The sequence below is a fragment of the Petromyzon marinus genome, chromosome 76, assembly GCF_048934315.1.
Source record: "Petromyzon marinus isolate PM22_M1 ecotype Great Lakes invasive population chromosome 76, UKy_Petmar_22M1.pri1.0, whole genome shotgun sequence".
In the NCBI taxonomy this organism is placed as follows: domain Eukaryota; kingdom Metazoa; phylum Chordata; class Hyperoartia; order Petromyzontiformes; family Petromyzontidae; genus Petromyzon; species Petromyzon marinus.
The window spans coordinates 98,048-108,990 of record NC_133742.1 but is presented as its reverse complement, the minus strand read 5'-3'; the positions used below and the strand labels follow the sequence as shown (position 1 = coordinate 108,990).

The window sequence follows — 10,943 nt, the reverse complement described above, 5'->3', positions numbered from 1 at the left end:
TGGGTGACGTTCTTGATGACGTTCTTGGTGACGTTCTTGGTGACGTTCTTGGTGACGTTCTTGGTGACGTTCTCGGTGACGTTCTCGGTGACGTTCTTGGTGACGTTCTCGGTGACGTTCTCGGTGACGTTCTCGGTGACTTCTTGGTGACGTTCTTGGTGACGTTCTTGGTGATGTCCTCGGTGACGTTCTTGGTGACGTTTTTGGTGACGTTCTTGGTGACGTTCTCGGTGACGTTCTTGGTGACGTTCTTGGTGACTTTCTTGGTGACGTTCTTGGTGACGTTCTTGGTGACGTTCTTGGTGACGTTCTTGGTGACGTTCTCGGTGACGTTCTCGGTGACGTTCTTGGTGACGTTCTCGGTGACGTTCTTGGTGACGTTATCGGTGACGTTCTTGGTGACGTTCTTGGTGACGTTCTTGGTGACGTTCTTGGTGACGTTCTCAGGTCACGTTCTTGGTGACGTTCTCGGTGACGTTCTCGGTGACGTTCTCGGTGACGTTCTCGGTGACGTTCTCGGTGACGTTCTTGGTGACGTTCTTGGTGACGTTCTTGGTGACGGTTCTCGGTGACGTTCTCGGTGACATTCTTGGTGACGTTCTTGGTGACGTTCTCGCGTTGAGTCTCGGTGACGTTCTCGGTGACATTCTTGGTGACGTTCCTTGGTGACGTTCTCGTGACGATTCTCTTGGTGACGTTCTTGGTGACGTTCTTGGTCACTTTCTTGGTGACGTTCCAGTGACGTTCTTGGTGACGTTCTTGGTGACGTTCTCGTGACGTTCCGGTGACGTTCTTGGTGACGTTCTTGGTGACGTTCTTGGTACGTTCTTGGTGACGTTCTTTGTTACGTTCTTGGTGACGTTCTTGGTGACGTTCTCGGTGACGTTCTCGGTGACGTTCTTGGTGACGTTCTTGGTGACGTTCTTGGTGACGTTCTTGGTGACATTCTTGGTGACGTTCTTGGTGACGTTCTCGGTGACGTTCTTGGTGACGTCTTTTGACGTTCTTGGTGAAGTTCTTGTGTGACGTTCTTGATGACGTTCTTGGTGACGTTCTTGGTGACGTTTCTTGTTGACGTTCTTGGTGACGGTTCTTGGTGAAGTTCTTGGTGACGTTTTTGGTGACGTTCTCAGTGACGTTCTTGGTGACGTTCTTGATGACGTTCTCGGTGACGTTCTCGGTGACGTTCTCGTGACGGTTCTCGGTGACGTTCTTGGTGACGTTCTTGGATGACGTTCTTGGTGACGTTCTTGGTGACGTTCTTGGTGACGTTCTTGGTGACGTTCTCGGTGACGTTCTCGGTGACGTTCTTGGTGACGTTCTTGGTGACATTCTCGGTGACGTTCTCGGTGACGTTCTTGGTGACGTTCTTGGTGACGTTCTTGGTGACGTTCTTGGTGACGTTCTTGGTGACGTTCTTGGTGACGTTCTTGGTGACGTTCTTGTGACGTTCTCGGTGACGTTCTCGGTGACGTTCTCGGTGACGTTCTTGGTGACGTTCTCGGTGACGTTCTCGGTGACGTTTTTGGTGACGTTCTTGGTGACGTTCTTGGTGACGTTCTCGGTGACGTTCTCGGTGACGTTCTCGGTGACGTTCTCGGTGACGTTCTCGGTGACGTTCTTGGTGACGTTCTCGGCGACGTTCTCGGTGACGTTCTCGGTGACGTTCTTGATGACGTCTCGGTGACGTTTTTGGTGACTTCTTGGTGACGTTGTTGTTGACGTTCTCGGTGACGTTCTTGGTGACGTTCTCGGTGACGTTCTCTGTGACGTTCTCGGTGACGTTCTTGGTGACGTTCTTGGTAACGTTCTTGGTGACGTTCTTGGTGACGTTCTTGGTGACGTTCTCGGTGACGTTCTTGGTGACGTTCTTGGTGACGTTCTCGGTGACGTTCTTGGTGACGTTCTTGGTGACGTTCTTGATGATGTTCTTGGTGACGTTCTCGGTGACGTTCTCGGTGACGTTCTCGGTGACGTTCTCGGTGACGTTCTTGGTGACGTTCTTGATGACGTTCTTGGTGACGTTCTTGGTGACGTTCTTGGTGACGTTCTTGGTGACGTTCTCGGTGACGTTCTCGGTGACTTCTTGGTGACGTTCTTGGTGACGTTCTCGGTGACGTTCTCGGTGACGTTCTTGGTGACGTTCTTGGTGACGTTCTTGGTGACGTTCTTGGTGACGTTCTTGGTGACGTTCTTGGTGACGTTCTTGGTTGTTGTTTCTTGGTGACGTTCTCGGTGACGTTCTTGGTGACGTTCTTGGTGACGATCTTGGTGACGTTCTCGGTGACGTTCTCGGTGACGTTTTTGGTGACGTTCTTGGTGACGTTCTTGGTGACGTTCTTGGTGACGTTCTTGGTGACGTTCTCGGTGACGTTCTCGGTGACGTTCTCGGTGACGTTCCTCGGTGACGTTCTTGGTGACGTTCTTGGTGACGTTCTTGGGACGTTCTCGGTGACGTTTTTGGTGACGTTCTTGGTGACGTTGTTGTGACGTTCTCGGTGACGTTCTTGGTGACGTTCTTGGTGACGTTCTTGGTGACGTTCTTGGTGACGTTCTTGGTGACGTTCCCGCGACGTTTCCTTGGGGAAATATTTTCAACCCCCTCTCCCCCGTCTCCCCCGTCTCCCCCCTCTCCCCCCTCTTCCTCTCCTCCCCCCTCTCCCCCCCCTCTCCCCCTCCCCCCCCCCCAAGGTCTCCGTGCTCCTCCTCGCCGCCCTAACGTTGGAGCGCTTTGCCTGCATCGTGTTCCCCTTCTCGTCCTCGCCACCACCACCACCGCCACCACCACCGCCCTCCTCCTCGTCCTCCTCCTCCTCCCGCTCCTCCTCCTCGTCCTCGTCCTCCTCCTGGTCGTCCCGCTCCGTGCCCGCGTCCTCCTGCCGGCGAGGCGGCCGCAGCAGCAGCAGCAGCAGCAGCAGGAGGAGGACCAGGCCTCGCTGGCCGTGGCCTGGCTGGCGCTCGTCTCTGGCGCTGGGCCCCTGCTGGTGGGCGGGCGTCTGGGTGACGACCTGTACGGACGCAACGGAGTCTGCTTCCCACTGCACGCGGACAGGCGGCCGGGCGGCGGCGGCGGCGGCGGCGGCGGCACGGCAAAGGTCTACTCGGACGGGGTGTTGCTGGGTGGGTTTGGTGGTGGTTGGTGGTGGGTGGGTGGTGGTTGTGGTGGTTGTGGTGGTGGTGGTGGTGGTGGGTGGTGGTGGTGGTGGTGGTGGTTGGTGGTTGGGGTGGTGGTGGTGGTGGTGGTGGTGGGGTGGTTGGTGGGTGGTGGTGGTGATGGTGGTGGTTGGTGGTGTGGGTGATGGTGGTGGTGGTGGTGGTGGTGGTGGTGGTGGTGGGGGTGGGGGTGGGGGTGGTGGTGGTGGTGGTGGTGGTGAGGGTGGTGCAGGTGGTGGTGTTGGTTGGAGGGATGGTGGTGGTGGAGGTGGTGGTTGGTGGTGTTGGTGATGGTGGTGGTGGTGGTGGAGGTGATGGTTGGTGGTGGTTGAAGTGGTGGTGGTGTTGGTGGTGGTGGTGGTTGTGGTGGTGGGTGGTGGTGGTAGTGGTGGTGGTGGTGGGGGGTGGTGGTGATGATGACGTTAACAGTTGCCCCTCTCTTTGTCCTGCAATCACCACCACCACCCCCACCACCACTGCCATCCCTCCAACCAACACTACCACCACCACCACCACTCCCACCACCACCCCACCACCACCACAACCCCCACCACCACCACCACCACCCACCACCTGCAGGTGTGAACCTCATCGCCTTCCTCGTCATCCTCCTCTGCTACTCTTCCATGTTCTGGTCTCTCCGTGGCCCCGCGCGGGGTGGCGGGGGAGGGGCGGGGCGTGGGGTCAGGAGGTCACGGCCGGGGGTCACCGCCGTGACCTCCGGCCGGGCCCGTCGCGACCTGGGGGTGGCTCGACGATCTTCTTCATCGTCCTCACCGACGCGCTCTGCTGGATCCCCATCTTCGTGCTGAAGGCGCTCGCGCTCCTCAGCGTCGACATTCCCGGTGGGGGACGCGCGACGTTCCCGCGACGTTCCCGCGACGTTCCCGCGACGTTCCTGACGTTCCCACGACGTTCGCGCGACGTTCGCGCGACGTTCGCGCGACGTTCGCGCGACGTTCCTGACGTTCCCACGACGTTCCTGACGTTCCCACGACGTTTCCCACGACGTTCTCGCGACGTTCCTGACGTTCCCACGACGTTTCCCACGACGTTCTCGCGACGTTCCCACGACGTTCCTGACGTTCCCATGACGTTCCGACGTTCCCGCGACGTTCCCACGACGTTCCTGACGTTCCCACGACGTTTCCGACGTTCCCACGACGTTCCCACGACGTTCCCACGATGTTCCCGACGTTCCCATGAGATTCACACATACGTTCCCACGACGTTCCTGACGTTCCCACGACGTTCCTGACGTTCCCACGACGTTTCCGATGTTCCCACGACGTTCCCACAACGTTCCCACGATGTTCCCGACGTTCCCATGAGATTCACACGTACGTTCCCGTGACGTTGCTGACGTTCCCACGACGTTCCTGACGTTCCCACGACGTTTCCGACGTTCCCACGACGTTCCCACGACATTCGCACAACGTTCCCGACGTTCCCGACGTTCCCACGACGTTCCCACGACGTTCCCACAACGTTCGCACAACGTTCCCGACGTTCCCGACGTTCCCACGACGTTCCCACGACGTTCCCACAACGTTCCCACGACGTTCCTGACGTTCCCACGACGTTCCGACGTTCCCACGACGTTCCCACGACGTTCGCACAACGTTCCCACGACGTTCCCACGATGTTCCCGACGTTCCCATGAGATTCACACATACGTTCCCACGACGTTCCCGCGACGTTCCCACGACGTTTCCGACGTTCCCACGACGTTCCCACGACGTTCCTGACATTCCCATGAGATTCACACATACGGTCCCACGACGTTGCTGACGTTCCCACGACGCTTCCACGACGTTCCCACAACGTTCTCACGACGTTCCCCAACGTCCCCATGAGATTCACACATACGTCCCCGCGACGTTGCCGACTTCCCCACAACGTTCCTGACGTTCCCACGACGTTCCCACGACGTTCCTGACGTTCCCACGACGTTCCTGACGTTCCCACGACGTTCCCACGACGTTCCTGACATTCCCCGCGACGTTCCCACGACGTTTCGCTCCCCCCCCCCCCTCCCTCCTCCCACAGGCACCATGAGCTCGTGGGTGGTCATCTTCATCCTGCCCATCAACTCGGCCCTGAACCCGCTCCTCTACACGCTCACCACGCGCCACTTCCGCCAGCGAGCAGCAGTTGCCCTTCGCAGGTGGAGCACCCGGCTGGCACGGCCGGGACACGCAACCTCCACCTCCTCCACCTCCTCCTCCTCCACCACCACCTCCTCCACCACCATCGCCTCCACCACCTCCTCCACCCCCTCCTCCACCTCCTCGTCGTCGGCCTCCACCACCATCGCCACCATCTCCTCGGCCTCCATCCCCTCCACCGCCTCCTCAAGCTCCACCACTGCCTCCTCAACCTCCTCCTCCACCACCACCTCCTCCACCACCATCGCCTCCTCCACCTCCTCCACCTCCTCGTCGTCGGCCTCCACCACCATCGCCACCATCTCCTCGGCCTCCATCCCCTCCACCGCCTCCTCAGGCTCCACCACTGCCTCCACCGCCTCTCCCACCTCCTCCACCCCATCCTCAACCTCCTCAGCCTCCATCCCCTCCTCCTCCACCTCCTCCACCCCCTCCTCAACCACCTCCTCCACCTCCTCCTCCTCCACCTCCTCGTCGTCGGCCTCCACCACCATCGCCTCCATCTCCTCGGCCTCCATCCCCTCCACCGCCTCCTCAAGCTCCACCACCGCCTCCACCGCCTCCACCCCCACCTCCTCCTCCACCTCTCCCACCTCCTCCACCTCCTCCACCCCCTCCTCAACCTCCACCTCCTCAACCTCCTCCACCTCCTCCACCCCCTCCTCCACCACCTCCACCCCCTCCTCAACCTCCACCTCCTCAACCTCCTCCACCCCCTTCTCCACCCCCTCCTCAACCTCCTCGGCCTCCATCCCTTCCTCCACCTCCTCCACCCCCTTCGCACACCTCCATCGGTAACTCCGGGCCGCTCGTTGCCACGGCAACCACGGCGACCGCCCCCCCCCCCCCCCCCAGCAACGGCAGCGGCATCCTCCACCTCCTCCACCTCCTCCTCCACCTCCTCCACCTCCTCATGCCTGGCAACGCTGCCCAGCGGTCGCCACGGCAATGGTCGCCACGGCAACGGTCGCCACGGCAACAGCTGTCAGGGCGACGGTCGCCACGGCAACGGTCGCCAACGCCTCCTCCTCCCCCCTGTGCCGACTCCCCTCGCAGCTCACCTGGGGGGTCACCAGGGGGTCACCTGGGGGGTCACCAGGGGGTCACCAGGGGGTCACCGGGTGGTCATCAGGGGGTCATCTCGGGGTTAATCTATGGTTCACCATGGGGGGTTACTGGGGGGTCACCTGGAGGTCAACGAGGGGTCACCTTGGGGGTTCACTAGGGGGGTCACCGGGGGATCACCAGAGAGGTCACCATGGAGGTCACCAGGGGGTCACCAGTAGGGTCACCGGGGGGATCACCTAGGGGGTCATTGGGGGGGTTATCTTGGGGTCACCAGGGGGTCACCTATGAGGGGTCACCAGGGGGGTCACCGGAGGGGTCACCAGGGAGGTCACCATGGGGGTCACCTAGGGGGTCACCGGGGGGTCACCAGGAGGTCATTTGGGGGTTACCTTGGGGGACACCGGGGGGTCACCTAGGGGCATCACCAGCGGAGGTCACCGGGGGGGTCACCAGAGGGGTCACCAGGGAGGTCACCAGGGAGGTCACCAGGGGGTCACCTGGGGGTCATTGGGGGGTTATCTCGTGGGTCACCAGAGGGGTCACTGGAGGGGTCCCCTGAGGAGTCACCTAGGGGGTCACCAGGAGGTCACCGAGGGGTCAGTAGGTGCAGGGGTCACGATGTTGGAGGTCACCAGGTGCAGGGGTCACGATGTTGGAGGTCAGACAGAGTTGGTGGGCAGCGGTCGTGCTGATGATGATGCTGATGCGACTGCTGATGGCGATATTGATGATGATGATGCTGATGATGATGGCGATACTGATGATGATGATGCTGATGATGATTATGGCGATGATGATGATGATGATGCTGATGCGACTGCTGATGATGATGGCGATACTGATGATGGCGATACTGATGATGATGATGGCGATACTGATGATGATGATGATGGCGATACTGATGATGATGATGATGGCGATACTGATGATGATGATGGCGATACTGATGATGATGATGGCGATACTGATGATGATGATGGCGATACTGATGATGATGATGGCGATACTGATGATGATGATCATGATGGCGATGCTAATGATGATGATGGCGATGCTAATGATGATGATGGCAATGCTGATGATGATGGCGATACTGATGATGATGATGGCGATACTGATGATGATGGCGATACTGATGATGATGATGGCGATGCTAATGATGATGATGGCGATGCTAATGATGATGATGGCGATGCTAATGGTGATGATGGCGATACTGATGAAGGTGATGGCGATGGCGATACTGATGATGATGATGGCGATACTGATTATGATGATGATGCTAATGATGATGGCGATGCTGATGATGATGGCGATACTGATGATGATGATGATGCTAATGATGATGGTGATGCTGCTGCTGCTGATGTCACTGTTGCTGATGATGATGCTGCCGATGCTGCTACTGCTTGCTATTCCTGCTGCTCATAACTACTGCTGATGATGATGAAGAAGCTGATGATGATGATGATAATAACGCACCAAGTTTGACCGCAGAAAGCAATGGACACTGCTTCTGTGTGGGTCCATAGCCTAGGGGCACCCCCAGTGGCAGCTGTCTCTGTGCGTCAGTCTGCTGCCTGTAGGAGAGTGATGGTAACTGCTGCTGTGTGGGTCTCTAGCCTAGGGGCACCCCCAGCGGCAGCTGTCAGTCTGATGCCGGTACGAAAAACCAATAAAGGAAGTGATGAGTGGCAGATGGTGGTGATGAGCTTGTTTTTTTTATATCGGTGTTGATTGCTTTACACACAGACTCACCACCACACAGAGACCCATAGACTCACCACCACACAGAGACCCACAGACTCACCACCACACAGAGACCCATAGACTCACCACCACACAGAGACCCATAGACTCACTCACACAGAGAGCCATAGACTCACCACCACGCAGAGACCCATAGACTCACCACCACACAGAGACCCACAGACTCACCACCACACAGAGACCCACAGACTCACCACCGCACAGAGAGCCATAGACTCACCACCACACAGATAGCCATAGACTCACCACCACACAGAGACCCATAGACTCACCACCGCACAGAGAGCCATAGACTCACCACCACGCAGAGACCCATAGACACACCACCACACAGAGACCCATAGACTCACCACCACACAGACACAGACTCACCACCACACAGAGACCCATAGACTCACCACCACACAGAGACCCATAGACTCACCACCACACAGACATAGACTCACCACCACACAGAGACCCATAGACTCACCACCACACAGACACACACTCACCACCACACAGAGAGCCATAGACTCACCATCACACAGACTCACCACCACACAGAGACCCATAGACTCACCACCACACAGAGATCCATAAACTCACCACCACACAGAGACCCATAGACTCACCACCACACAGAGACCCATAGACTCACCACCGCACAGAGGCCCATAGACTCACCACCACACAGAGGCCCATAGACTCACCACCACACAGAGACCCATAGACTCACCACCACAAATAGACCCATAGACTCACCACCACACAGAGACCCATAGACTCACCACCACACAGACACAGACTCACCATCACACAGACACAGACTCACCACCACACAGAGACCCACAGACTCACCACCACATAGAGACCCATAGACTCACCACCACACAGAGACCCATAGACTCACCACCACACAGAGAGCCATAGACTCACCACCACTCTGTGGGTCTCTATGTATCTCTGTGGGTCTCTATGTATCTCTGTGGGTCTGTGTGTCTCTATGTATCTCTGTCGGTCTCTATGTATCTCTGTGGGTCTCTATGTATATCTGTGGGTCTCTATGTATCTCTGTGGGTCTCTATGTATCTCTGTGGATCTCTATCTATCTCTGTGGGTCTCTATGTAACTCTATGTATCTCTAAGGGTCTCTATGTATCTCTGTGGATGTCAATGTGTCTCTGTGTCTCTATGTATCTCTATGGGTCTCTATCTATCTCTGTGGGTCTCTATGTATCTCTGTGTGTCTCTATGTATCTCTGTGGGTCTCTATGTATCTGTGTGGGTCTTTATGTATCTCCATGGGGTCTCTATGTATCTCTGTGGGTCTCTATGTAGCTCTGTGGGTCTCTATGTATCTCTATGGGTCTCTATGTATCTCTATGTTTCTCTATGTATCTCTATGTGTCTCTATGTATCTCTGTGGGTCTCGAAGTATCTCTATGGGTCTCTATGTAGATCGATGGGTCTGTGTGTCTCTGTGTATCTCTGTGGATCTCTATGTATCTCCATGGGGTCTCTATGTATCTCTGTGGGTCTCTATGTCTCTCTGTGGGTCTCTATGTATCTCTGTGGGTCTCTATGTATCTCTATGTATCTCTGTGGGTCTCTATGTATTTCTGTGGGTCTCTATGTATCTCTGGGGGTCTCTATGTATCTCTGTGGGTCTCTATGTATCTCTATGGGTCTCTGTACCTCTGTGGGTCTCTATGCATCTCTGTGGGTCTCTATGTATCTCTGTGGGTCTCTATGTATCTCTGTGGGTCTCTATGTATCTATGTGCGTCTCTATGTATCTCTGTGGGTCTCTATGTATCTCTGTGGGTCTCTATGTATCTCTGTGTGTCTCTATGTATCTCTGTGGGTCTCTATGTATCTCTATGTGTCTCTATGTATCTCTGTGAGTCTCTATGTATCTCTGTGGGTCTCTATCTCTGTGGGTCTCTGTGTATCTCTGTGGGTCTCTATGTATCTCTATAGGTCTCTATGTAGCTCTATGGGTCTCTATGTATCTCTATGGGTATCTATGTATCTCTGTGGGTCTCTATGTATCTCTATATATCTCTATGGGTCTCTATGTGTCTCTGTGTGTCTATGTATCTCTATGGGTGTCTATGTATCTCTATGTGCCTCTATGTATATCTGTGGGTCTCTATGTATCTCTGTGGGTCTCTATATGTCTCTGTGGGTCTCGATCTATCTCTGTGGGTCTCTATGTATCTCTATGTATCTCTATCTATCTCTGTGGGTCTCTATGTAACTCTATGTATCTCTAAGGGTTTCTATGTATCTCTGTGGATGTCAATGTGTCTCTGTGTCTCTATGTATCTCTATGGGTCTCTATCTATCTCTGTGGGTCTCTATGTATCTCTGTGTGTCTCTATGTATCTCTGTGGGTCTCTATGTATCTGTGTGGGTCTTTATGTATCTCCATGGCGTCTCTATGTATCTCTGTGGGTCTCTATGTAGCTCTGTGGGTCTCTATGTATCTCTATGGGTCTCTATGTATCTCTATGTTTCTCTATGTATCTCTATGTGTCTCTATGTATCGCTGTGGGTCTCGAAGTATCTCTATGGGTCTCTATGTAGATCGATGGGTCTGTGTGTCTCTGTGTATCTCTGTGGATCTCTATGTATCTCCATGGGGTCTCTATGTATCTCTGTGGGTCTCTATGTCTCTCTGTGGGTCTCTATGTATCTCTGTAGGTCTCTATGTATCTCTATGTATCTCTGTGGGTCTCTATGTATCTCTGTGGGTCTCTATGTATCTCTGGGGGTCTCTATGTATCTCTGTGGGTCTCTA

At 55.6% G+C, this 10,943-nt stretch overlaps 2 protein-coding genes across 2 annotated transcripts; both read left to right on the top strand.

Moving 5' to 3' along the window:
* Window positions 1-3,918: 3,918 nt before the first annotated feature.
* Window positions 3,919-6,405, top strand: LOC142907231 (uncharacterized). Its single transcript, XM_076056475.1, has 2 exons — window positions 3,919-3,998; window positions 5,203-6,405. Exon 2 carries the CDS (start codon window positions 5,208-5,210, stop codon window positions 6,117-6,119), a length of 912 nt encoding a protein of 303 aa, XP_075912590.1. The 5' UTR covers window positions 3,919-3,998; window positions 5,203-5,207; the 3' UTR covers window positions 6,120-6,405.
* Window positions 6,270-8,086, top strand: LOC142907272 (uncharacterized). The gene is made up of 3 exons (XM_076056566.1): window positions 6,270-6,326; window positions 6,806-7,016; window positions 7,048-8,086. The coding sequence occupies exons 1-3, from the start codon at window positions 6,270-6,272 to the stop codon at window positions 7,818-7,820; spliced, it is 1,041 nt and encodes a 346-aa protein (XP_075912681.1). The 3' UTR covers window positions 7,821-8,086.
* Window positions 8,087-10,943: the final 2,857 nt, after the last annotated feature.

Bases quoted from the DNA above. Each gene is read 5' to 3' on its own strand.
- LOC142907231 (XM_076056475.1), top strand. From the start codon at position 5,208: ATGAGCTCGTGGGTGGTCATCTTCATCCTGCCCATCAACTCGGCCCTG.
- LOC142907272 (XM_076056566.1), top strand. From the start codon at position 6,270: ATGGTCGCCACGGCAACGGTCGCCACGGCAACAGCTGTCAGGGCGACG. The intron at 6,327-6,805 runs GCAACGGTCGCC...GGGGTCACCTAG, and splicing joins TCAGGGCGACGGTCGCCACG to GGGCATCACCAGCGGAGGTC. The intron at 7,017-7,047 runs GTCACCAGGTGC...ACGATGTTGGAG, and splicing joins CAGGGGTCACGATGTTGGAG to GTCAGACAGAGTTGGTGGGC.